The sequence below is a fragment of the Rhodnius prolixus genome, unplaced genomic scaffold, assembly GCF_049639745.1.
Source record: "Rhodnius prolixus isolate KJV_2025 unplaced genomic scaffold, Rpr scaffold_1, whole genome shotgun sequence".
Lineage (NCBI taxonomy): Eukaryota > Metazoa > Arthropoda > Insecta > Hemiptera > Reduviidae > Rhodnius > Rhodnius prolixus.
The window spans coordinates 52,284,390-52,309,741 of record NW_027411581.1 but is presented as its reverse complement, the minus strand read 5'-3'; the positions used below and the strand labels follow the sequence as shown (position 1 = coordinate 52,309,741).

The 25,352-nt window shown below is 32.6% G+C and overlaps 5 protein-coding genes across 10 annotated transcripts in view; 4 read left to right on the top strand and 1 right to left on the bottom strand.

Annotated features, from left to right (window-relative positions):
* The first annotated feature begins 33 nt into the window (after positions 1 to 33).
* On the top strand, positions 34 to 698 carry MED21 (mediator complex subunit 21). The gene has a single exon (XM_074143344.1). It carries the CDS (start codon positions 80 to 82, stop codon positions 512 to 514), a length of 435 nt encoding a protein of 144 aa, XP_073999445.1. The 5' UTR covers positions 34 to 79; the 3' UTR covers positions 515 to 698.
* Positions 699 to 1,282: 584 nt separating this feature from the next.
* On the top strand, positions 1,283 to 4,355 carry NdufA3 (NADH:ubiquinone oxidoreductase subunit A3). The gene is made up of 3 exons (XM_074143369.1): positions 1,283 to 1,727; positions 2,626 to 2,772; positions 4,180 to 4,355. Exons 1-3 carry the CDS (start codon positions 1,700 to 1,702, stop codon positions 4,236 to 4,238), a joined length of 234 nt encoding a protein of 77 aa, XP_073999470.1. The 5' UTR covers positions 1,283 to 1,699; the 3' UTR covers positions 4,239 to 4,355.
* A 1,833-nt stretch (positions 4,356 to 6,188) lies between these two features.
* On the top strand, positions 6,189 to 6,829 carry Ccdc56 (Coiled-coil domain containing 56). The gene is made up of 3 exons (XM_074143357.1): positions 6,189 to 6,460; positions 6,533 to 6,697; positions 6,769 to 6,829. The coding sequence occupies exon 1, from the start codon at positions 6,189 to 6,191 to the stop codon at positions 6,453 to 6,455; it is 267 nt and encodes an 88-aa protein (XP_073999458.1). The 3' UTR covers positions 6,456 to 6,460; positions 6,533 to 6,697; positions 6,769 to 6,829.
* Positions 6,320 to 9,611, top strand: mtTFB1 (mitochondrial transcription factor B1). Its single transcript, XM_074143312.1, has 8 exons — positions 6,320 to 6,460; positions 6,533 to 6,697; positions 6,769 to 6,870; positions 7,086 to 7,282; positions 7,374 to 7,443; positions 7,522 to 7,609; positions 8,604 to 8,757; positions 9,315 to 9,611. The coding sequence occupies exons 1-8, from the start codon at positions 6,455 to 6,457 to the stop codon at positions 9,547 to 9,549; spliced, it is 1,017 nt and encodes a 338-aa protein (XP_073999413.1). The 5' UTR covers positions 6,320 to 6,454; the 3' UTR covers positions 9,550 to 9,611.
* Positions 9,612 to 11,625: 2,014 nt separating this feature from the next.
* LOC141461832 (tRNA dimethylallyltransferase) overlaps positions 11,626 to 25,352 on the bottom strand; it is a 498,974-nt gene continuing 485,247 nt past the window's right edge. For all 6 annotated transcript variants that reach the window (XM_074143235.1, XM_074143208.1, XM_074143218.1 and 3 more), the window contains 3 exons: positions 13,048 to 13,258; positions 12,535 to 12,736; positions 11,626 to 11,860 (listed from right to left, as the gene is read on the bottom strand). In XM_074143235.1, coding sequence (XP_073999336.1) covers positions 11,712 to 11,860; positions 12,535 to 12,736; positions 13,048 to 13,258 — 562 coding nt within the window. In that variant the 3' untranslated portion in view covers positions 11,626 to 11,711. The remainder of the gene's footprint in view (positions 11,861 to 12,534; positions 12,737 to 13,047; positions 13,259 to 25,352) is intronic.

The window sequence follows — 25,352 nt, the reverse complement described above, 5'->3', positions numbered from 1 at the left end:
AACACTGCATAAAGCTTGTTTATAACATTTTAATAACCTTCACCGCTCAGCAATAGTATTTGCTGAGGATAGTCTAGAGATGGCAGATAGGTTAACCCAATTGCAGGATACTATAAATCAACAAGCTGAATACTTTTGCAATAGTATTGGTATACTACAACAAAACTCTACTCCGAGTAAGTTTGCTGGCTTTGATCGATCTGGTTCTCAGACACCTCAACAGCAAGACGATTATGCACAGTTGTTTGCTACTTTGATAACACGATGCGCTAAAGATATAGACGCTTTGATAGAATCGCTTCCAAGTGATGAATCTTCCAACGATCTACAACTTCAATGCTTAAGGAGACTAGAACAAGATAATCAAGAAGCGGCAGAGAGGCTTGAAGAAGTAGTAAGAAAGGGAGAAGCCCTTTTAGAACAAGTTCAAGGATCGTTGGCGGATATAGCACAGAGTCAATTAGACATGCAGCATTTATCACCAAAACCTATCAAACCATTAAATGGAAGTTAATTTAGTTGAAAAGTTGCAGAAAAAGGTGATTCGACACGTTATTCACTAAGGTCAGAAGAATTTCCTATTGTGAATAGTCCATAGCTGAAAGTTCAATATTCCAATGTTATAGGAGTTTAAAAATATTTTTTTCCACTTGAATGTGATCTGTGAATTATGTTTAATTAAAAATCGTTAATATCAATTGTGTACTTGATTCACCAATTGGGTTTAAGAAAAATGTCAATAGCCAGATTCAAGATTATGTAAATAAGAATACCTTTTTAAATTTTTTTGAAATAGCGTAGAAATAATACAGTTGCTTTTCAACAAAAAATCTGGCAATTAGCGTAATATTTTATCCCAAATAATACTAAAAAATCATACATTTTATCTGCAGTTCCCCGAAAATAAAAAGCCTTTTTTTTAATAAAAAAAAAATAAATAAATTGACATCACTGATTATTATCTTAATTTCTTGAATGGATACTGGAAACTTTTTTGTACATTGCAAGGTGAAGAAAAATAAATTATTTGTACTGTAATATGAGGAGAATATATATTTTGAGATTACATTTGCTGTCCACGCTTATTATATTACCTTGACTGAAATAAAGAGGCAATGGAAATTTATAAATTAATGCAGTTTACTAAAATCTATAATCACAACGAAATTCGTTCTTAAAAAAAGATTTCGTTCAAAAGATGAAAATAATTTAAAAAAAAACTAGATTAAAAGATATTAGATTATCATGAAACAAAAAGAAGTCAATAACCTGAGTTTGCGATACGGGCAATCAACTTTGTAACACATTTTTTTTTTATAAATGTGATTTGTGCAATCTTGAAGGCCTTCAGCACCAAAATACAGGACAGTATTTTCTACTTGTTCTTCTTCTTTGGCCAACTTCTCCAGATTATCTTTCATCTTTTTAAATAAATAATATGAATATAGAGAATAAGCAGTCACATATCCTCCTACAATAAATACTGGAACGATAAAATCACGCGATTTTATAAAACTCATTTTTACTTCTTTCTTCAAAACGAATTGGCGCTAACGACAAAGGAAGATAAGCTTTCGGTTAAGTGATATGTAAACAGTGAAGAGGTTGCAATGCAATCGCTTTGGCAGTGGTTATAATTAAGGTTATATTGTCCGTTTTCTTTTTTCACTACTATATTTTGCAGTTTGAAAATTGAATTATGTCTGCCAGTGTTTATGGAAGCGGATGTAAGTTTATCTTTTAAAACTCTTTTAACAATCCATAATCATTTATTCATTTAATATTATTGCATTTTTAAGTATGTCTCAAACAAAAATTACTTTTTTACTGTATTTCAAGTAAGTAACATTGAGTGACCAAACTAACATTACATGATTTACATATGTAAGTTCAAGATACGCGGCTAAGCAGAGGATTATTAGCCAAAACAGGACGGCTAAAAATCAACATTCGCTTAACCGATGGTTTAAAAGATTGCGATATTATTAAATGAAAATTGAAAGAAGAGCTTGTGTGCTAATGTATGAAATTATGCGTTTTTAAAGGGTTTAAAAGTGATGCGCTCTATTAGCATGAAGCAGATTTTTTTTTTTTAAAGTCCCCAATAACAATCAAGCTAGTGTACTGACTTTGTTTAAATAATTTTATTTTTATCATTGTTTTTATTTACATTTGCTCTCTTTATTGATATTGTCTCTACATGTTGAGGTATCAAGCAAGACACCTCAGGATCCGAAAAAGTAACCCGAAATAAACAATTGATCGTCATCAATTAGACCGTCGTCTAAGGAAAACTTGAACTCGGGCCTTATCCACCATAAATTTACTGGAGTCCGAACAATTACCCTTTCTTAAGAAAAACCCCTTGCAGATAATTCCATCTATTCCATCATATATTGAACTTAATCACCATAAATCCAAATTACTCCTCTAGTTCTTTCAAAAAGTGGTTGTCATTAGCCCTAACGTTTCTTTTTAAACCATCAGCTATCTACAGGAGAATTTTGAATATCCGTTAGCTCTGTTTAAAGCTTCAACACCGTTAAAAAATCCCTTTAATGCTATCAAATATACTCTGAGCAAAACCTCAGAATGATCTTTAAGTTCTTTTTTCTATTTTTTTAGTGAGTGGATTACTGAAGCGAGCATGGCATGAGATCCCAGGAGTGATGGGAAGTACTGTAATGGGTTTGCTTGGACTGGGAATTGGTACTTTCGCACTATGCAAATACGATGTAAAACGTATTCCAAAATACAAAATGGATTATATAGGTGCGTAAAACAATTCCTAATTTGAGAATATTTTTGGGGAAGGAAATAAAGTTAATTGAAGCAGTTTATTTTATTTTTTACTTAGTATTAAATATCTCTGTAATCATAAATTGTCAAAAAAAAAAAAACAACGATAAAACGGGCTTTCAATTAATGTGCTATGGCATCATTTTGCAAAAACATGGTAATACACAAATTAGCCCACCTCTGTAGTAGCTCAAACATTTCATTTGTTTCTCACAGTGCCACTCCTTTCTAATAAATATGCCACATATTTAAGTGATCAATATCTTTCATGTAAAGGATCAAACCTATTCCTTAATTTATCAAATAATGCACTTTACTCAACTTGCGAAGCATGTACTGTGCCTTCAAAGGTGTCTCCTCAGATACAGAGAGCAGTTGATAACCTCCTGGCTAACCAGGCTTGCGAGTCTGAGGAGGCACCTTTGAAGGCACAGTACATGCTTCACAAGTTGAGTAAAGTGCATTATTTGACAAATTAAGGAATAAGTTTGATCCTTTACATGAAAGATATTGATCACTTAAATATGTGGCAGGAGGTTTCCAATTTTTTTGGTAATTAAACGCAACTCTCCCAAAATTACCAAATAATTATTAAACCTTCTTGTTTGTAACAGATGTAAAATTAATTTTTAGCCATTTTGTGTTTGCATGAGAACATCTAAAGCTCTTAACATTTTATTTTTCTTAGAAAAATCACTCGGAAAACGACTTATTTCCCGATATTAATAAAAATACTTGCTTTACTACCTTGGCAATATTTTTAGTAGAAAGGGGATGAAAAAAAACATAAAAATGACCTATCGCGTGCTCTTCTTTCTCTTTGATAACAGGTAAAAAATTTAAATATGATTAAAAATACCAGATTTTGAAATGGCCTAGCACCTTTAATTTTGAAGATATCGAATTGCGGTTTCCGGTTTCTTTCATAACTTTTTATACTCTTTAAAAGGGTGTATATGAAAATGGGGGGCAAACCCTCACTTTTGATCGCGCGTCAGCCGCGTATGCGGGCAGGAATCTAAAATCAAGTCACATATTCTGAAACTAGAGGTGACGGGCAACAAATTTTTCCTCTACCATTTTTTGCTCAGATCAACCGTTTAAGCATGAAATGCATTTGTGCATTTGAGCCGTCTTAAAATGAACACCCTGTATATTACTTCTATGAAGCAAACTTATTTTTACTTCACCCAAGTAAAACAATTAAAATTGTAAAAAGTAAAAGCAGTTTCTTGACCTAAAACAAAAATGTGTTCCGCATTTTTGGGTGTCTGATCATTTAAACATGGCAAGAAACTCAGTCCGTAGGCAATGAATTTCTTCCCTTGGGAAGCCTGGGTTATCTGTAACGGGATATTTTAATTGTAATATTTGTTTCAGTGTACAGATCAGACGATCCCAAAGCCAAGACTGTGGTAAGAGGAGAAGAAAATAAATGACCGCTTTGTTAATTTTGCGATATAATAGATGATTATTTTCTATGTATATATTTTTTTTTTGTTAAATCTGAGTTAAAAAATATTAAAGTTAGAAATAAAAGTTTAGTTCATATAACATTTTTGCAATCCTATTTAATAGACCAAATCATTGATCTTGAAAAATATCAAATCTGAAAATTAAAGTAAAACTGGGCTCTTCTATTTCATTAAATCGATAAAGTACAAAAGAAAAATTTGTAGAAAAGAAAATGAGACACTATGACCATTCATTAAAAATAAAACCTCTTTCTTTAAGTTTATAAAGTTGAGAATTATTAGTTTTTCCATTTCTGTAGGTGTAAATTACATAAGTATGCTAACTAGTTGTCCAAATCGGAGACATAATCATGAGATGATTACTGCAACTCTCTAGTTGTCGCTAATTTCATTGAAAAAAAAATCTAATGGCTTGAGAATTGGGAAACTTAGGCAAAAGCAAATGCGTGTATCTGTAAAAGTGCTAGTGTAGTTATCTGGTTCCTCAAGATTGCAGTAGGGACAAACATGTTGTGGGATTCAGAAACACTCAATTGGAAAACTTACCTCATCCTAGTTAGTAAAGTTATTTCTCTGTATTAAAATTACTTAGGAGATCAGTAAAATTGATATCTGGAAGAATTAGAACTCATCAGGAAGGAGGTGATTAGCCAATTGACCAATGAGATAACTGAACTCTTTCTTGAGTCTTGCAGTCCTGAGTTAACCAAAATCGTATGTTAGTACAACTAGATCCCCAGCCCAATAAAACAGCTTTCAGTTATTTCAATGTTCTACATTAAGGATCAGAGTAATTAATTATTATCCATTTCCAGAATAATAGTATAAAGTATAGAATTTAAAATATATTGTGCAATGTCATGAGTTAGCTTTATTTCTCAAGGACGCTATTGATTTTGGCTTCTAACACAAAATGTTCCGCGCGTTGGTTAAATTTCGCTGAAGAATTAAATTATACACCTAGCTAAGCAAATGGACTTTTCCTGAATTCCAATCTAGCTTTGCCTAGTATTGTTAACAACTAGAAACAATATACTCTAGTCTCATCCAGCTTTTGACATCGACATAAATAAGTTCTCATTTCAATGTAATTGTGGAAGAAAACAACGAAATACTAGGGAAAAGTAGTTTGAGAGTCACTGGACCTTGTATAAGTCGTCTCATCGGAAAAGGGGCAGCTGTAATCTCGTATGGGTTTATTAACAGATTTTTCACGCCAACGATGTCTATTGCAGTCTGGATCCCCCTTACCACATCCGGCAGAAATCAACGACCTCTTTTAGGCATCTTAAATAGCCAAGGAGTGAAATCCGTCCCTGGATATCCAACCATCAACCAGAAGTCCAAAGGATGACCGTCTGGACGCACTTCTGGTCCTGCATAAAAAAATGCCCGTGTTTCAAGCTGCCCCCGATCGTTGGCAAATGATATTGAGCCCTATTCTACCAGTTAATGCGTTAGCGAGGAAATTGATATTTCCGTCAGTTACAAATTGTTCAAGTAAGGTAAAAGAGACAAGCCATTAAAATATATTTTTCAAAATATAAATTTTGATGATGGTTGAAAGTCCGAAACTTGGCTGAGGTACAATAAACGTGCATGCTACAACGGATAAAATCAAAGATACATTTTTCAATTTTTATATTGACCTCAAGTAATCAGAAAGAAATCATGAATGCGCTTTTCATAATCATGGAGGAAAAAAATTACTAGGGCGCCCCAATTTTAATTGTTACAACCGCTTTGGAGGTTACATTTCACTTTTAGTGTAATCGTAATAATCGCCATTGTAATTCACTTCTAAAGTCTGAACTGTTAATCGTAAAATCCAGCGTTCTGTATAAAGGTAGGATGTTTAATTATTTTGAAGTTTAAGCTTTATTGTGTATGAATTTTGTTTTATTATTTAGAACAATGGCAGATGTAGATCGAATGCCAAAAGTGGATATTAATTCAAGCAGTGCACCACTAAATAAAAACTTGTTGGACTACATGAAGTTAGTAGAAAAACAGAATTTGGAACGTGTTCAAAAGCTAAGAAAAATTCGAAGAAATAATCTAATCACTGCTTTTTCTTTGGGTGCCGGTGTACTTGGAATATACGCTTATTCAATATTATCCGTAAAACAGGAGTCTTTTTTGGACGATTTTAATCCACCTAGCACAAACCCTCCTCAATAATGAAAGTTAGTTCAGTTTTTTATTATTTAAATAAATATATTTTGCAACACGTATAAGAAATGTATTATGCACTGTAGCCTAAATTAGCACGCCTGCCTCCATTGCCATCAATAAGAGATATATTAAGATTGTATCAGTTAAGAGCACTACGTCGATTATCTCAGAACTTTCTGCTGGATCTTCGGATTACTGATAAAATTGTCAGAGCGGCTGGGAAAATCGAAGGTAGTCATGTATGTGAGGTTAGTAACTCTGTAAAATGATAGTTAATAGTACGAATATTTTGAAAGATATTGAGAAAAGTAATTTACAGATAGGCCCTGGACCAGGTAGCATTACTAGATCAATTTTAAACAAATCACCAGCCAAACTGATTGTTTTAGAAAAAGATCGAAGATTTTTACCTACACTTGAAGTGAGTAGTATCTGTATTTTTTATATTTAATACTATTTTAAATCTAAATTAATTTAATTTCTTGTACTAGATTGAATTAATTTAACAATGTTAATTTACTAATAGAGTTTGTTTTAGTTACCTTACCAGTATAAAACAATATTAGAAAAAATTGTTTCAATCAATTAACTTTTCACTGAGTACTTTATTTATTACAACTTTTGTCTTAATTTTAGATGTTAAAAGACTCATCTCCATGTGAGATGGACATTCTGGTCGGTGATGTTCTCTCTTTTAATATGGAGAATTTGTTCCCTTCCGATCTAATCAAATTATGGAGTAATAGACCTCCCAAGATTCATTTAATAGGAAACTTACCGTTTAATGTGGCTACTCCACTAATCATCAAATGGTTATCCAGTATTGCCGACAGGTAAATAATAAAACTATTTTGCGTATGTTTATTGAAAATGTTTTGTATGTTAAAGCTTATTAACTTTTAATTAGAACTTTTAAACAAATAGAAGCAGTGCTTGGAAATTCGGAAGAGTACAAATGACCTTAACTTTCCAAAAAGAAGTTGCGGAAAGAATGGTAATACTAGTTTATCAATTAATAACTTTAAATAAGATCTATTTACCTTATTCATATGTCTATTGATGTTGCATTGAGGTTGCTCCCATTCTATCAAAACAACGGTGTCGACTTTCAGTTATGGTACAAAACTGGTGTCAGGTTGACCACAAGTATAATATCCCAGGTGAGTAAAAATGTACTGAGAATTATTAAAACTGTCCAGTAGTACAGTTGAATAAGTATTGATAATAGAAAACTGCACGAAAAAGCTAAATGTTGAAAAACACCCAACTTTGACATTTTTTTTCTCTCATTACACTCAAGAAATCACTTCTTTTCCGTTTATTTATTTTGTTTTTTTAATATACAAAGTTCTACCTTCTCTTCTATATTTCGAACACATGATTCCTTGTCAGAAGTAGCAAATTCTTCCAACGAGATTTGAGCATTGTCTTGTTGGAAGATGACACTGGCATATTCGTTCAAAAGGATGCCGAAAATGAACTAAACCACACGAAACACAAAGAATGGTAAATAGCTCGCATCCGCACATTACATACACCTGATTTCTTGGCAGTCACTGAATGGGTCTAAATCTCGTAGTCCAATCAAGCACGTACTTTATTATGCAGAGTACTTTTTCTGGATAGTGTAACTTTTTGTGCATTTAGTTTTTGACGCGAATGTGTGAATATATAACAAAAAAACATTCTTAAAGTTTAAATTGTTGAACCATTAAGGTGTCAGAGATTCATCTAATGTGAACCGTTTCATCAAGTTAAGAGTGTACTGAACAGTCAAACAGTTTAGAGAATTAATTAAATTTTGAGAAAGCCAGAAAAGTTGCTTGAATCAGGCTTTTTTTTTTCTTTTTTAAAAAAAACTTTCTCATTTCTAATACTGGATAACCTATACGTAAAATGCTGCAGTTAATTTAAAATTCTGTGGTAATGTCGCAGTTTTTTAAGGATTAGCATCAACTTCTCCAGAAATTTTAACAAAAGATTTCTGATTTTAATCAATATTAAATATTTGCCAGTACTGACTTCCACAGCAGCAAGAAAAATGTCTATCAAATTTGCACTTCGAGGTCATAGCAGTTTATAAATCATATTTTATTTTTATCTATAAATAAAAATCAATAAATTTTTTTTTTAAATTTATATTTAATTTCGTAGGTCGAGCATTTTTGCCAAAGCCAGAAGTTGATGTTGGTGTAGTGCACTTTTTGCCGCTAGTGAATCCTGTTATAGATTTGCCTTTTTCTTTGGTGGAAAAAGTAGTTCGATGTTTATTTTCGCATAGGCAGAAATATTGTGAGAAAAGTCTTGGGTAAATATGTCTTTTTGTTTACTCCCAAACTGTTTTTAATTATTCAGAAAGATAATAAAAATTGATTTGTTATAAAATGATGTGATGTACATTAACATAATATCGCCTATTAGTTTTGAGAAGGATGCCTTGAGCAATATTTCGCTACATATGTATATCTCTACTGTAGTAAACTGTTTAAAAATTTTCTTCACATTGGTTAGTATCAAAAAATTTGCTAATTAAGAAAGGAACGATAAGGAAAATATAGTGACTCGTATTCTGTCTTTTAAGAAAAAATTTGTTAACTTTTAAGAAGTGTGTGGCTCTTTTAAAAAGTGCAAGTGACTTCAAAAGTGCTACCTAGAGTGGAACATATTCCCGTTTCGCTTTAAAACGTAACCATTCTAATCTAGAAATTTAACAACTATCATTGATCAAATGTTTAATGTTCGAATTTAACGTTGTTGTTTTTCTTTAGAACAAATTCCTTTGATCTTCATATATAAATATCCATAGTACTGTACATTTAGATCTGCCAAATTATTTTTTAATTTGTTTGTGTTTTTTTTTTGTAGGTATTTGTTTCCTGAAAAAACCCGTGAAGATGCAACGAAACAATTATTAACAATGGCTGAGATAAACCCTACTAATCGTGCTCTTCAATTTACACTAACAGAAATTGGTAGATTATGCCATGCTTACAAAGAAATTATTGCAGATCATCCGCAGTTATACAAATATAATTACAGAAAACCGGAATCAACACAGCATATGGAGGATCAGGCGATTGAAAATTCAGTTAATATTTAGTAAATAATTTCATGAAATTGTTTATGTTCTATATTTTACAAATATAACTTACTTTACTTGAACAGTTTTCATTTCTGGGAAATAATTTCAGTATAAATCTAAACGGAGAGCTTGTAGAGAGTTCTTCTGAAAAGGGTGTTTATACTGGATACAGAAAGACATTTGATATAAAGATATAATATTTCAGTCAGGCTTACCCCAGCATTTGGAAGGCCCTAACTACAAATATTCTCACATTGCAGCCTTCAACAGTAATTTACTTTCCCCTAAAACTTTTTAATTTGTCCATATACATATAAAATATAATCCATTAAATATAAAAATTACCTCCACTAATCGTTTCTAGCTCCGTTTTTCATCATCCAATGCGTTCAGATTTATTGAGTACAAGGATTCCTATTCGATCCAAGAAAACATTTTCTTTTCCAGCCCATCAACTCTGTGTGAAGCTAAATTAATATCTACTCATTTGAACTCGCTTTAGAGAAAAAATTCGGCTTTTGAGTAAAATTCTAAGAACAGTAGTGCAACAGCTATCGCTCTTCAACAAATTACTTTAGATTCATTTCTTTGAATTGAAATAAGTTGCTCAGAAACGGCCCATTAAGTGTTCTTAAAAAATAAACAATTTTTGTTTTTCCTAAACAAATAGTGCCACAATGCAAGAATTGATTTCATCTTCTCATTTAACTATTACTCTAATCTGGCACAATACAATTCAGAAAATTATTTACCATAACAAGGGGGAAGGTAAACGCCTGATCAGTATTGGCAAGATGAAGTTTTTGACAAGAGGATTACAGAACATTTTATGCATATCCATATGAGTGTAGAACTGGAAATGAGAACGAAATGGAAATGGAGAAATGGAAATAATTTTAAGGAGCAGTAATAAAAGTATATTTAGAAGCAGCTTTTGATTCGGTACCGAGAGAAGAATTATGGAATGCATTGAGAACCAAGAAAGTCCCTACAAACTTATTGAAGGCCATAAAGTCAGTACACCAGGAACCCAAGGCAGTCGTACTTCTGAACGGGGACGTATCGGGTCCCTTTAATTTAGAGAGAGGGTAAAGCAGGGTGACAGCTCAAGTCCTCTGCTTTTTAATCTTTTCATGGGCGAGATGCCTAAAGTGTGTGAAAAAAGAACTTTCAAAGTAAAGTTGGGTAACTGGAGAATGAGGCTTAAACGTACATGCTCAAACGTTTCTCTAAGCTCTAAGGTACTGTTAGCGAGTTCCAAAGAGCATCTGCAGCATTCAGTAACTGAAAGGTATGAAGTGCTCAAATGCAAAGGAATGGACGTGAGTAAAAGCAAGGTAATGCACATTGGAAAGACGCAGGAATCAATCAGGGTGGAATGTGAAGGGGCATTCATGGAATAGGTGGAGGAGTAGTTTAGGTACCTAGGAGTTTTGTTTAGCCGGGATGGCAGGATTGAACAGGAGGTGCTGAATCGGGTGGGTTTGTCCAATAAAGCCTACGGTCTGATCAGGAATACTGTGGTCGGTAAAAGAGAGGTCAGCAAAAAAGTGAAAATGACCGTCTTACCTCTTCTTCAGTATGGAGGAGAATCTTGGACTATGCTGGATAAGCATGCAAGCCGGATTACGGCTGCCGAAATGAGATTTCTCCGCCGTGTCGCAGGAAAAACTAAGCGTGACAAAATTAGAAATGAATCAATAAGGAGCGGCTTAGAGATTCAACCCTTTGTAACTAATTGTTGTACTTTTTGGCGGCCGTTGTCTCGAACAATCACTTGCTATTTATATAGCATCAGCCTGTCTATTTCTGTTTTCGTAAATTGGGTACAAGAGATCATTGTGTAAAAAATAAGTTGAGAAAGTGCGTCAGTAAAGGATTATATGATTCCTCCAATGTTTATAACTCCACATCTATGCAAAGAACTTTTCCTCTGCATTTTTTTTTTCTTTTCATGTAAATGACACAGGAGCCTGTAAAGATGAGTAAACCAGCAGTCTTACCATATTTCAAAATCGTCAATCCAATGGGGAAGGGACTGCATATACGAAGGGCACCCTTACGGGAAGGAAAGAGGACAAGAACTACCCACTATTAAAAAAAAACAAGCATTTTCGTTTATGTAATTATTTTTTCACAAAAATTAAAAATTTGCCAATTACAGTCAATTACTGAATTGGTCAACTAGGCTTTTCTTCCTTTCCTTGACTGTCTCGAAAGTGTTGATTTTTTTTAGACAGTGGTTCCTCTGGTGACTCTTGCCTTTGGCGCTTCTTCAACATTCGTTTATGTTTATTTGATGACAAATGTGCCTGCCACTGTAAGTCACCTGTAAGAAAACGCAAATGCGGATTATAAAAAGCTACGTATTAGATTAGAGTTCTGCAGAGAAATGGAAAGCGAAATGCCCTGCTACTTAAAATGACTGCTAGCTCTTTTAAGCTTTTGAACGTCGGTACAAAGTAAAGATGGCTGTACGAAGGAGACAGAGGGTGAGAAGATGGTAGTAGGTACGCTATGTATGTTGTTATTATTATTGTGTGAGTGAGCGTTTCAGGTGTCTGTGTTGGTTTTCAGGGTGGTGCACCCACAGGAATGCTAAGATACCTGTTTTTGATGGGCGGTTATGGTTATGAAATTCAATTTTAAAAGGGATTATGTATCTTCAGGGATATCTGAGTTGCATTGAAGGCAGTAAGAAGCTCAGAATTTCCGTAGAAAAAGTGTTTCATTCCTTGTATAAAAATAACAAAATTATGATCAATTTTGAGTATAATTATCCCTCTCTTATCTAAGAATTTCAATATAATCTTATTCATAAGAAAACAATTGGCGTAATATTTCATGGAGAATCATCCTTAACTCGTTAATAATGAACAATTACTCTGCACACTGATTGCATATCACTTTCTATCACTTGAACAGTGTGAGGTGGCCAGCCAGCCTTATTCTTTTGGATGTAGATACAACAAATATAAAAAACAAAATTAATTGTTTTCTTACCAATGAATACCCTCTGACAAACAGTACAATAATTTTCTCCTTTTGATGATGGGAGAGGGGTTAGATTTCTGGCTAAAGGTGCCGGCACACAACCTTTCCAGTTGGGATCTAACAACTGAGAAACTACAGCAACGGCAGGGTTTAGTATTAGATCGTCCCATCTAGATAAGTCTGTGGCATTTAAATAATAAACAGGAGGTACCTAAAACAAAATGAAATTTCTAAAATAATTCAGAAAAAATCTTGAAAGTATACAAAAATCATAGTGTAAAGTAATCAATCGCCTGTTTTTTCAGGCAGAGCATAACATCAAACAACCAATTAGGTACATATTAAGGTAAAATCATTAAATCAAGCCATCAGATCAAAACCACAAGTACAGTACACTTTGGTGGTCCACATCTCTAAGCGCTCAGCTTCCATGGCGCTTAAGAAAAACTTAATAATATACTCCCTCCGCCCAAAAAATATTAGTTAAAATTTGCCTCATGAGTAGTTAAAATGGTAACTAACTTGTCTATTCCCTGCTTTTAAAAATCTATTCTGAATCCATCGGCATTGTTTTCTAGCGTACTTCTTGGTAACAGTTTTCAAATCTTCTATACCCTGAAAAAGTAACTTCTTCCCTTTTTCACTATTTCTTTCTTCTTCATTCAAAATCAGATAGTTATGAAATTCTTTGAATCCTATGGATTGGAAAATGCCTTGAGTATATGCCTTGGAGCTGGAAGAATAAAAATAATGAAATATGTTTTTTTTTTCATGAAAATAGTTACAATTGCATATTTTTAGTATAAAATCTTCTTAAATAAATATTTATATAGGTTATTATTAGAGTTCATTCTGCTATGAATAAAACTATATCAGTCATATAAGGGTATCAATTGACATTTATGACGATGTCTAGATGTAGGGAAGAAGATTGATAGGGCACTCACAGAAATAAAAGTACACAATTCTAGTATACATATACCTAATATCAACCGCAGGTAACATTTCATAACAACTTTTATAGATTAGAAAATGTAAGCAATAGAGTACATAGTCTTATTAAATTCCGATATTATAATTACACTTTGATAACACTTCTTAATAAAGTTTGAATTTTAAATTTTATGCAGTAGACAAATCTGAAAAAATATTTTCTACTAAAATTTGCAACTGATACTTTCAAAACATTTTTATCCAAAACTATTTTAATGTTGTAACGAGAAAAATCGGTTCTGCAGCGCACTGAGTTGCAACTATAGGCTACCAATAACCTCAGACGTTGATTCATCTTATTCATCAAGGTTTTTCTAGTGGAATAATGGGAATGGGACTCTTAATTTAAAAAAATATTTAGGAATTTATATTATGTGAGTGAGAAAGTCTAGGGGAACTAAATTCTTCGGTCTTCACTTCAAAATTGGTACTTGAAGGTAAATGTTCTAGAAGGTTGGGAAAACCCAGATAGTTTCCTTCATGTAGCTTCACTAAACATCCAAATACCAAACAATTTTCTAGCAAAAAAAGTTTTATTACGAGTGATAAGGACATTAAATGGCAATACGAAGAGATCTAGTAATGAAGCATCCATAAAATCTTTGAGGAGACCAAGGTAGATGGATTCGATATGTCCCAGAATGGGCTACAAATGAGTGAAGAATCGGTCTAAAACGGTAAAAAAGTTTTATTTTCTATAAATAAATCTCAAGTACCTATACATACAAAAAAATGAGTAAAATCAAATATTTTTATATAAATCAATACATTTGCTTGTCTCTCATTCCAAGAATAAATAGCACAAAACGGTCAGATCAATTTTTAGAACAATAGATAAGAAATTCACTCATAACTTATCAAAATCAAATAATAGATAACAAGAGTGAACACCGGTACATTGGCGCCATTCTAAATTTTCGCTTAGAACAATTTAAGCAGTCGAAATGCTTAGGAGATTAGAGATGAGAAGTAACTCCATCTGTATAATCTTGTTTTGTATTTCCTAGATCTAACTAATAAATAATTTAGTGCTTTTACTGAGATCTACTACTAATACTGAAGCAACCAAGTAGCAGTAGTTTAACCATCGTTTCTCAAAATGGATACGAAGGCAAAAAAAATTCCTAAAACTTTTTATACATCAATTTATAATATCATTTGTTCAAAAGTTTGTTACATAATACATTAATACAATTCGGGATACTTCAGCAGGTATCTGCAGACCCCAAATTTTGACATAAAAATTAAATCATTGATGTTACCCCCATTCAATGCAAGTTAATAATGTATTATCTGGGTAGATAAGATTAATTTTGAATTGAACACATTTGAAGTTGGCTGTATGGTGAAAAGCCAATGCCAGAAAAAAAACACATCTCTCTGTTCCTTTATGTAGAATAAATTAGAAGTTTTAACTATATAACACTTGACTAATCTCACTTTTCTATACAAAATGTCATTGGTAATCGAAGGAAATGGAACTACAGAAAATTACTTACTAACTTCTTAGTTTTGCATTTTTACTTAATTTTATTTTATTTTTCTAAGGTATGGCGCTAACGGTTATACAACAAATTTTTAGAAAAATTACTGAAATTGATCAATCATAATTTACGATTTCTGAAAAAAACAACAAATAAAATGGTAAAAAAAATATTAAACTTAAATATGAAACCCGTTTAATAATGGGTCTGCTTTGATTCTGTGTGACCATTTTCTTATGCTCAATGAGAGTGGTTTGCAGCTACGTTATAACAACAAGTGGTCTCTCAAAAGAGTATACTCTGAGTCATCTCCTTTTTATGAATAACTTCAAATTGCATGGTTTTATGTAGGCGAAATGTCAGTGGTAATCGAAGGCAATGGAACTACAGAAAATTACTTACTAGCTTCTTAGTTTTGCATTTTTTATTTAATTTTATTTTTTTACAGTGCCCAATTTTAGGCAGTATTTAAGAACAGAGAGATTTTTACGAATGATTTACGGGTCAAATTCGGGCACATTTTAATTTTGGAAATTTCACCTCAAATAATAGGAAAAGTTATAGCTCCAATGACTGACTTGGAATCTTACAGGTAATTAGGTATGGAGTAGTCAAAGCAAACACCAATAAAAACCGGTCAGCTGAAATGATTAGAATGTTAAGACACATTTAACTTTAGAAACATTTAACTTTACTAACTTCTTAGTTTTGCATTTTTACTTAATTTTATTTTATTTTTCTAAGGTATGGCGCTAACGGTTATACAATAAATTTTTAGAAAAATTACTGAAATTGATCAATCATAATTTACGATTTCTGAAAAAAACAAACAAATAAAATGGTAAAAAAAAATAAAGGTAAAACATAATAAAGGTTTTCAAAACTACGCGCTGAGATATTTGCCTAACATACTATCACAATCCGAAACTAATTCAAAGAGACAGGAAAGTATAAGTAAGACATGAGGTTGTAGTCAGTATAATTTGAATATTATGCTTTAGTCGTAATACAGAAGCGGTGAATCTAAGTTAAATCAAGTGGCTAAGCGGATACTACTAACTACCTCCCCTGAATCAGAATTACTTTAAAACTAGTCATTGTTCTGGAAGGCACAGGACGAAAAATAAAGAAGAGTGACTGACGTACGTATGAACAAATATTTTTGAGTGTGACAAGTAGAGAATGGAGAGGTACTCCCTGTAGTAATTTTGAATACAGGATTAGTTCCAAAAACACTACATGATTATTTTTTTTTTTATAAAAAATTGAACTTCTCCTGCAAAAAGCTATTTCTGCAAACTTTTCGCTTTGTCCAATTGCTTTTACAAACGAATATACAGTGAGTCAAGAGTTAGCAACGTATAGAAAACTACAATAAACTTACATAACCAGTTGCAACTATGAAAGAAATAATAATAGTATTTTTTTTTTCAATTTTTCTCAAATCTATTTATCTATTTTTTCTCAAATAGACTCAATTTTTGCTCCACCTTTAAGTAGTTTCATGCACGGATGAATTCTGTAAACATTTAAATGTTAAGATAAAAAACAAAAAGAGAAATCGTAGCAGTTTTCACAAGATGGAAAGCAAGAAATTTCATTTGCACCTCCGATATAATTTTAAACCTTTCTATTAGAGGAATGAGACCAACAATTATTCAGGAAGCTGAAACCGGTCTCTTTTAAATTCTTTTTAAAGAACAGATGATGCTGGTGGAGTTATCTTTATGACCTTTTTTACATCAAATTGAAAAATGTTGGATGTGTTATTATGTAAAATGGACTTTAACTTTAATTATAGCTTACTTATATTTCTTGATCAAAAATTTTCAAGAAATCCTACAATACTTTATGGATGAAATTTGTGGACATTAAATAATGATTAAATTTGAACATTAGCTTAAGATGCAGAATAGAAGTAGCTTCATTTGAAATTGAAGATCAGATTCCTTCCCGTAATTAGAGTCGAGGTAATTCATTATCGAACTAACTCCGGTATTTGCGGCCGCAACGTCAACATCAGATCTAAAACAACGCCAAGCAGAATAATTCTTTTCATTTATTTTACAGAACAGACCATTTGATGTCGCCACAATTTGTGAATATACAAAGGCGCCGATCGTCTGCCTTTTAAGGAACTTTAGACTTTAGTTAAATTAATAATAATTCTAATCGAAATATATGGCGATAATTTCTTATTTTAATGTTTCAAAATTAAATCTATCAGGAAAATTTTACGAAATTACTAATTTCGCCCAAAATGACTGTAAAGTGCTTCCTTGCATTAATTAAGAATATGCCCCATTCTATACACAAACTGTTTTAAGGAAGCTTATAGGTAAAAATTTACACCTCATTTCCAAAAACGGTTAACAGGACATTTCTTTTAATTAACATTTATGGTCATTAAAAGGGTAATACATGTAAGTCAATAAAATTATGAAAGAAAATTTTTCAAATTTTTTCATCAAGCACTCTTCTTTTAAATAATGTAAATTTATATTAGCATGTACTACTACCGTAGTAGCTGCTGCAACCTAGCGGAGGCCGGCACTAACTAACTAGCACCACATACCTAAAGCAGTTACATAACTGACGCCAGCAAATGGGGGAGCTTCGATGTGACCGAGAAGTAGTTAAGTACAGTCCGACCGTAATATCTGCCCACATTCCAGCGAGGACTTTTGACTATTGATGCTATTTTAGAATGCTGGACAGCATATACTGCTGCCTTGTCGTCGAAAGCATTCTCTAAAAACACATACACAATAATTCTAAGTTCAACACAATAGGAGCGCGTGTTGTAGTAGATAGTAGATTTCCTACTCTGGTGTATGGGTGACGTAAAGAGGATATGGTGGCATCCGAAACACTTCTACAACATTATAAAAGGAGGGTGCCTTTTATTGCATTGTATTTGAGTTTGTAATTTACTGAATGGTGTTACTGCCTTCCACAAATAAGAAATCTATAAATGATTAAATATTTGCATGCGGAAGCATAATCCTCTAATACTGCGTCAACAATTTATATGAGAAATAGCTTCTTCCCACTAGTAGTATTCAAATTAAAAAGAAAATAAATTTATTTGAAAGGAAGTTTGCTTGTGTGCTTGAAAGGAAGTTTGCTTGTGTGCTTGAAAAAAGGTTAAGGGATCCCTTTTAGTATACCTAAAAGTAAAGTATTTTCAGCACTTTGTAGCAATCTATAATTAATTTAAGTTACATGATAGTTTATTCGTAAGCTACTGAATAATGATTAATATCCACTTAGATTTTAGCTGTAGAACTGAACTAATCATCACTTCAGAAGAGATCTAATACAATAATTACAAACGTAAATAAACATAAATTACATCACTCCTACTTAGTGTTTTAGGTAATGCTGTGTTATGGGTGTGTTTGTTCGGTAAAAAATTGTGGTCAATGAGAAAGAGTCATAAATGAAGTTGGTGTAAGAAAACGCGGAAAGCTCTTTTTCTTTAGCTAACATGGAATCTTGAGGTTTTGTTTTTATACAAATTCCTTAAATTGTTTTTAGGGTTATGCAAAGTTTGGAAAAAAGACAGCTAATTAGCCCCCCCCCCCTCGGCTTGGTAAATTTCAGTGAGATTTAAATGCGTGATTGCTATTCCGAATTTGAGGGATTTTTCACTTACATCTGTAAGAATAGCCGTAACAGAATGTCTTAAGAGAGTTTCAAATTAGATTTTTACTTTTAAATTTTCTCTGCTAAAACATGAGGGATCGCTCGGAACTCATGCAACCTGCCCAAGATATCCAAAGAAGCTTTAGGAAGAGCAGGAAGGATTACATTTCCTAATGAGAATATATCTTATGTTTCTGCAACCCAAGGCTCATGAATGTCTAATTACGGATTTCTTAGATTAAATAACTTACACTCTGGGAAGTGCTTGAAATTAAAAGAAGAACTTTGGGATAACCACTCTTTGAAACGCAAACAATCTTCTCCAACTGAGTGTCGGGATTCCAAAGATGATTTCCCAAATTAATAATTCGGGAGATTGTTGACTGGAAGGGTTTACATCCTTTCTATATGGGAGAATCAAATTGTGAAGGGTATTTTCAGGAGAAAACCGAGGGTTGGCCACTCCCTGATGACAAAACAACCCTATTCCAGTGCCCCATAGAAAGGAGTACACCTCCTTCTACACCTGGTAACCACCTAGCTTATTAGGGGCTGTCCTGAGAAGAGAGAACGGCAGATAGGGATAACAACACCCTAACGTCAACAAAATGACTCCCCCGTTGGAATGTATCCCCTTCAAAATCAGGTTTGTTAGAGACTTGTAGAGGGGAGCAATGACAGGTAGAGCACCGAGCATTCATGTTTAAGAATAAACAAATGTAATTCACAGTTCCTTATCATCTACGTTTATAAATTAACAGATAAAATAATCATTACCAAAATCAACAGAGGATATTCGTCGATTTCATAAGCCATAAGATTCTATTTTCAATGCAATTTAGAATTAAGTGCTGTTCAAATCTGTTTCATTTACATGTGCACATTGTAATCCATATCATTTATTTGATGCAATTGTGTAATTTAATTTTGAATTCATTTACCAAAAGAACAAAACATAAAAAAACCGGAATGTACTTTCTCTTACTAGGTAAAGAGAAAATTATTTTACAATTAGCAAAATTTAAAGGTTTTCCAGCACAAATTTTATTTATTACGAGTTGTGTTGCAATAGAAGTTACACAAGTTGCCGTGGAGAGCAACCTTGTTTACTGAACCCACTGCAGCATTCATATTTTCGTCTATTTAAAATGTAATCTGATGTACAATCAAATTATTCAACTAACTCAACTATTAACAGTAATTTGAAGCAAATTTTTTTAAATTAAATACGAAAATTCGAGAATTAAACAAATTTCATCATGTTGTACAACGCTTTTCTCCTCGCTAATTATTGATCTGGAACTCACTAACTTAAACCAACAACTTACGCAATTTTACAAAACTTAAGGAACTTTCGCAATAAATTTATTTCATTGTTTTTACTTTCTCTTACTCCTAGTAAGTAGAAGTATGGAAATTGAATTCAATTTAAGAAATTGAGTATTCACCCAAAATGTTTATTCTAAGTTTCCAATTACGATAAAAATGTTTTGAAAGCAGCGGAAATTCAAATTGGGATACTCCTTTCAGGAAGTAACAGATTATAAAAAGTCATTGGAATGTTTCAAATCCGATTCTTTGGTATAAGTTTTAAGCGAAGATTGTTTGGTTGGAAGAGAACTATAAAGGTGGAACAGTCCCCCCATTAAACAATCGCACGGCAGCAGTGGCACATATAACCAATTGTAGGCTAATCAACGGTACTAGTTTTATCTTACACTACATTAACCATGATATCCCACCAGCTGCTAGCTATTTCAGATTATAGAATTAGGAGAATATTGATTACTGAGCCTTAATAATTTTACACTGAAAACAAAAACAAAAGCTAGTCCTGCCTTCAACTGGATTGAAATCGATTTTTTCATCAATAAGTAAAGATTAACAACAGTTAAGTGATATGTTTGGTTGCAAGATTTTGATAATTACGTTTCTATAAAATCTTGTAGAAGAATGCAAACAAAATATTAATTTTGGGGCTTTTTAGCTACATGTTTAAATTCATACTGAATATTTTTTCTTAAGGGATAAAATGAACCCGAAAATGTATTCACTATCCCAATACTTTCCTTATTTTGGCTAGCGATTGTGAAAAGGCGTTACAAGTTGTGGTCGACAAACGATCGGTTTGTTAATGAATGAGTCAATGACGGAATCTATTAGATCTAGTCTCATTTGCTGTTGATTGTGAGAGCAACTTTATTAATCGGGCTCTCTCGCTCTATCCGATTTCTGTTTCAATAAATCATTCTATTATTAATTTATTATTTTTTATACTTTAAGTTTAATTTATATAAAATCCTTTTATATTACTACTTGATATTTATTAATTTAGTAAAATAAAAAGAGCATCCCCACTTATTACCTTCTTGGTTTTAGGTACAATATTTTCCTTATTTGATTTTGCGATTATTATTATTATTGAGGGAGGAAATATTTTAATTTAATTTTAAGTTTTTAGTTTTTAAAATTTGGAAATCGGAGCGGGTCGTGAAAAAAAAACAGTTCAAAAACAAAACTCCGAAACCAGTTCTATAATGACGCATTTCTAATCCAACTAATTCTCTTCAAAATTTAAAATTCCAGCACATGAAATTGTTTGATATTTTTTTCAAGAATATTTGCTAAGTTGTTCGGAGTTTTGAATTACGAAAAGTGATCTATCCTGTACAAACAGCTTACCTTAATGTCAAATCATGTCGTAAACAAGCCGAAATACAATTGAACTATAGAAAAGTATCCTAAACGCTGGAACAAAACATTGCCGATATTCACAATATGAAAAAAGTTATGGAGAAGGCGTTATATTTCCTTTTTACGTGAAATTTAATGATAGCCCATTTGAACATTATCAACATGTGCAAATTTGTGGGAGCTATGATAAGTTTATAAAGAAAAAATTCTTAAAGAAGCACAATTAGTATTACTGCTTATATTACTCGCATTTATAAAGACAAAGTTTATATTGATGTAGTTTGTGTTAGCTTCCTTAAATGGAAGATTGAATTCGCTTTCATTTACTTCCAGAGAGGTTAAGATTTGCTTAAGTAAGGCTTAGATAACAACTCTAGCTTACTAATTGCTACTTCTAATGAAAGTTTAACATGTCGGTCAGCCCTTGGTAATGTATCTGGATGACATAAATTTATCCTGTGCCCACAAGTTGGAAGTACAACTCTTTGTGAATGATTAATTACTTTAAATCTTTATTAAATATTTAACAACTCTAAAAGAAAATATGAGGTTCTAACCGCTAGTTTATTTAGCGTCCTTAGATCTTCAGAAAGCTTTTAAATTCCATTTCTTAAAAAAACACCAGGCATTTAAGGTGACATTTCAATTAGCGATTGGTAAGATTTAGATTACTGTGCTCACTCTTCTTTTTTTTAATCTTCATCGACCTGGCCCACTCAGCATTGAAGAGGAAAAGTTGTCAAATTGGAATGTGAATGTAAGAAGATAATCCTATACAGTTGCAGTTTGAGGTCGATCGACTGGAAATGTGACTGCACTTAAAGAACAATATGTCCAAAACGCATTAAGAGGTGGGACTTCTGCAACTTTGTCTGTGGATATCTGTGATTTGCATCCTTATTCCAAGTAAAAGTGGATAACTGCGGCTGGGACTTCGGAATCAAGAAAATTATAAGGCGGAGCACGAACTATCCAAACTTGAAATAATGTACGTTTTTCTATGTCTATATCTAGTTAAAAAAATAGAGGTTATTTTTGAATTTAAAACATATATTCCAAATATTCCAAAAGGAATATTGAAAAGCTGTTAACAGTTGCTCTCAATGCAGGAAAAAAGAGACTTAGGTCAAGAATTGGAACGTAAGAGAGACTTGATTCTAACAACTATTACTGTACATTGTCCTTTTCAAGAACGACGCATTGCAAAAATCTGAAATCTTGCGTCCACTTTGATTACTAATAAATGAGACAAGGTCTTTGATAGTATTCCAATTCTTTTATGCTTGTTTACCGTTCAAGACAGTTAATTAATTCATGGTTAGTAAATACTTCAATAAATACAACGTAGAAAATAAAGTTCCACGTGGAACAAATATGTTTTTTTTTTTTTTTTTTTTTTTTTATCCGCAAGGTTAACAATGTTTACAAAGGTTAGTGAACAATTGTGAAAAGTATTCAATGAATTAGTGGAAAACAATATTGCCACATTATAATAAGGAATAATACACATAAATAAGACAATCGCCAAGTATAATTCATTATTTCAATTATTCAACTTTGTTATCACAAATTATTTACTCAACTGACGATTATAAAAGATTTACACCAATAAAAATATGGAATTGTTTTGAGGAAAATTAATTTATTGTGACACATTTTCCACTTAAGGTCTGGAAATCACATCATGTCATCCTCTTGTTAGTGACAACAAGAAAATTTTATTACTCAGAATGTATTTATAAAATACATCTGGTATGTAGACTCTAATGACTTCCTTCTAATTCTTACTGGTTTTCATTACATTTTACGTCTAGGTTAGAATTTTTACTACATATTACCTGCCTCTATTGCACATATTTATACAGTCTCCCTGTAATATATGTCTATTTCTCCAGGATTTTAATTCAAAGTGATCAGTCTACATGAGATCGCCGATCATATACACACATTAAAGAACTCGTTTGAACCGTTTTCGTGCAATTAGTAAAGACTCATTTCCTGCCATCTGATTTTTATCAATTTGGAAATTTCGGCCACAGATTTCATACTTATTTATACTACAAACGAACTAGTTCCTTATACGATCGTAATGTCCTGAAATAACACTTTTATGTTAGGAGAAAGCCTAACTTACTTTTTCCCCAAAACTCTCGTAAAACGAATTTTAAATTTTCCTGCAGAAATTATCTTTAAAAAAAAAACCAGTATAACTCCGTATTTTAAGTCCATTTAAGGCCAAAAACTTCATTACTGCATCAGTTTGTAAGGCCTAAACACAAAAGTAATTTATATTTCTCCAAAATGGACGCACACGGACGAATTTGTTAAACTATTTTTTTCCCCGTATAAAGGAGAACTGCAAACATGATTTAAAAAAAAGAAATAAATCTTAAAAGCAATTTTTACATCTCGCGAGAAGTCAATGAATGTAATAATATATATTTCTTTTGCTTTTCATTCTGTCGGACTTCTAAAGTTCACTTATTTTATTCAAGTTTGCTTAGACTGTACACGTTTAGAGTCTAAAGAGGAATGCTCAAAGTGGCTAATCGCAGAAAACTAGCTAAGTAGTTTGCTTAGGAAAGATTTCAAATCTTGATGAAAATTAGAAAAAAAAATTAATAAAGACTTTGTCATGGCAGATTTCATTCGGATTTTCATTTATCATCAAAGATTGATTAATCAATGAGTGCAGAATTTGTTTTTCCTATAAAAACTGATCAATAAACTTCTGACTGATGGAAATCTGAAATCAGAAATTTAAAAAAACGTGTTCCAAGAGAAATAAAAACAGAGATGAAAGAAATCGTTGGAGATGTACCTAGGCTAGAAAAAAATATTAAAAATACATTTAGAATGTTTCACTTCGGATTTTGGCAGAAAACAGTTTCTAGTTCGAAAAACAAAATACATAATTTGTTTTACGCACACTGATCTAATGCTAAAAATTATTTCTTCAAATTTAACGGTCCTTAAAACATTATATTCCCGATTTTAAATTCAATTTCTGAAGTAGTATACGATTGCAATACTTCCTTCTATTTATGAGCAGTCAGAAAGAATGAAAACCAAATTACATAGAATCAAATTTAGCATTAAATAGAGCGTATAATAAGAGAGAGGTGGTAAGCTGATACCGGTGACATCACAAATTGGGGGTTCATCCTTGACCATGTGACATGAGGAATGGCGCGCCCTTGGCTGAGACCGTAGACCCGGGAAGCTCTTCCTCCCCGCCTTCTCCATTTTAGTCTGGCCACTGATACTCCTTTCCTTTGGCGCTGGCAGCCGACCAAGGCTAGTACAGTTCGTACATCAGGCTAAAAAGTCGGACTAGGAGGGAAGTGAGAAGATGCCAACAGCGGAGGGGCGAACACGCACACCGTTATCTTTTTTGCGTACAATTTCTACACGCGCCTAATGTCTGGCGAGGCCGCCTGTTCAAGGACCTAAGCTTGAGCGCGGGAAATAAATATTCCTACACATAGTTTTGGCGGGAACTAATTTTTATCTCTCCGCCAGCTGGCATATTTAATGAAATGTAATGGAGAGAGAAGAGAATTATGGTGTCTGAGCAATAATGACGACATGTGACACAATGTAACTTCCCTTGCCCTTGAATTTTCGATACTTCTTTTTTTGTTTTGCTTATTACGTCTTCGAAGGTAACCTGTTTCTACCTCTACCATTCAGCAACACATCCAACCAAGATAGAAAGATTAAAATGTATCATATTTCCACTCCTTTATAGGCATAATTTCCAAGATAATTTGAAATGAATTGCTTCGACCGCTAAACAAAAAATTAAATTTTAGGATTAACAGTTTTGTGGTTCATTGTGCGCAAATTCGACTTTTTTAACGATCAGTGTATAATTTGTTTATGACTAATAAAGATCCATTGGGTCTGTTTTGTATTACATTTTTGTACTATTTTGTCACTTCCGATTCTAAAGTTCTGATCGAAATTCAGAACTCAGGTGGATCTGGGATTGTGGAGAAGTTAAAA

Excerpts from the sequence above, each read along its gene's own strand:
- NdufA3 (XM_074143369.1), top strand. The coding sequence starts at position 1,700 with ATGTCTGCCAGTGTTTATGGAAGCGGAT. Across the intron at positions 1,728-2,625 it reads CAGTGTTTATGGAAGCGGAT|TGAGTGGATTACTGAAGCGA; the intron begins GTAAGTTTATCT and ends CTATTTTTTTAG. Across the intron at positions 2,773-4,179 it reads ATACAAAATGGATTATATAG|TGTACAGATCAGACGATCCC; the intron begins GTGCGTAAAACA and ends TATTTGTTTCAG.
- Ccdc56 (XM_074143357.1), top strand. The coding sequence starts at position 6,189 with ATGGCAGATGTAGATCGAATGCCAAAAGTGGATATTAATTCAAGCAGT.
- mtTFB1 (XM_074143312.1), top strand. Across the intron at positions 7,283-7,373 it reads TTATCCAGTATTGCCGACAG|AAGCAGTGCTTGGAAATTCG; the intron begins GTAAATAATAAA and ends TTAAACAAATAG. Across the intron at positions 7,444-7,521 it reads AAGAAGTTGCGGAAAGAATG|GTTGCTCCCATTCTATCAAA; the intron begins GTAATACTAGTT and ends TGTTGCATTGAG.
- MED21 (XM_074143344.1), top strand. The coding sequence starts at position 80 with ATGGCAGATAGGTTAACCCAATTGCAGGATACTATAAATCAACAAGCT.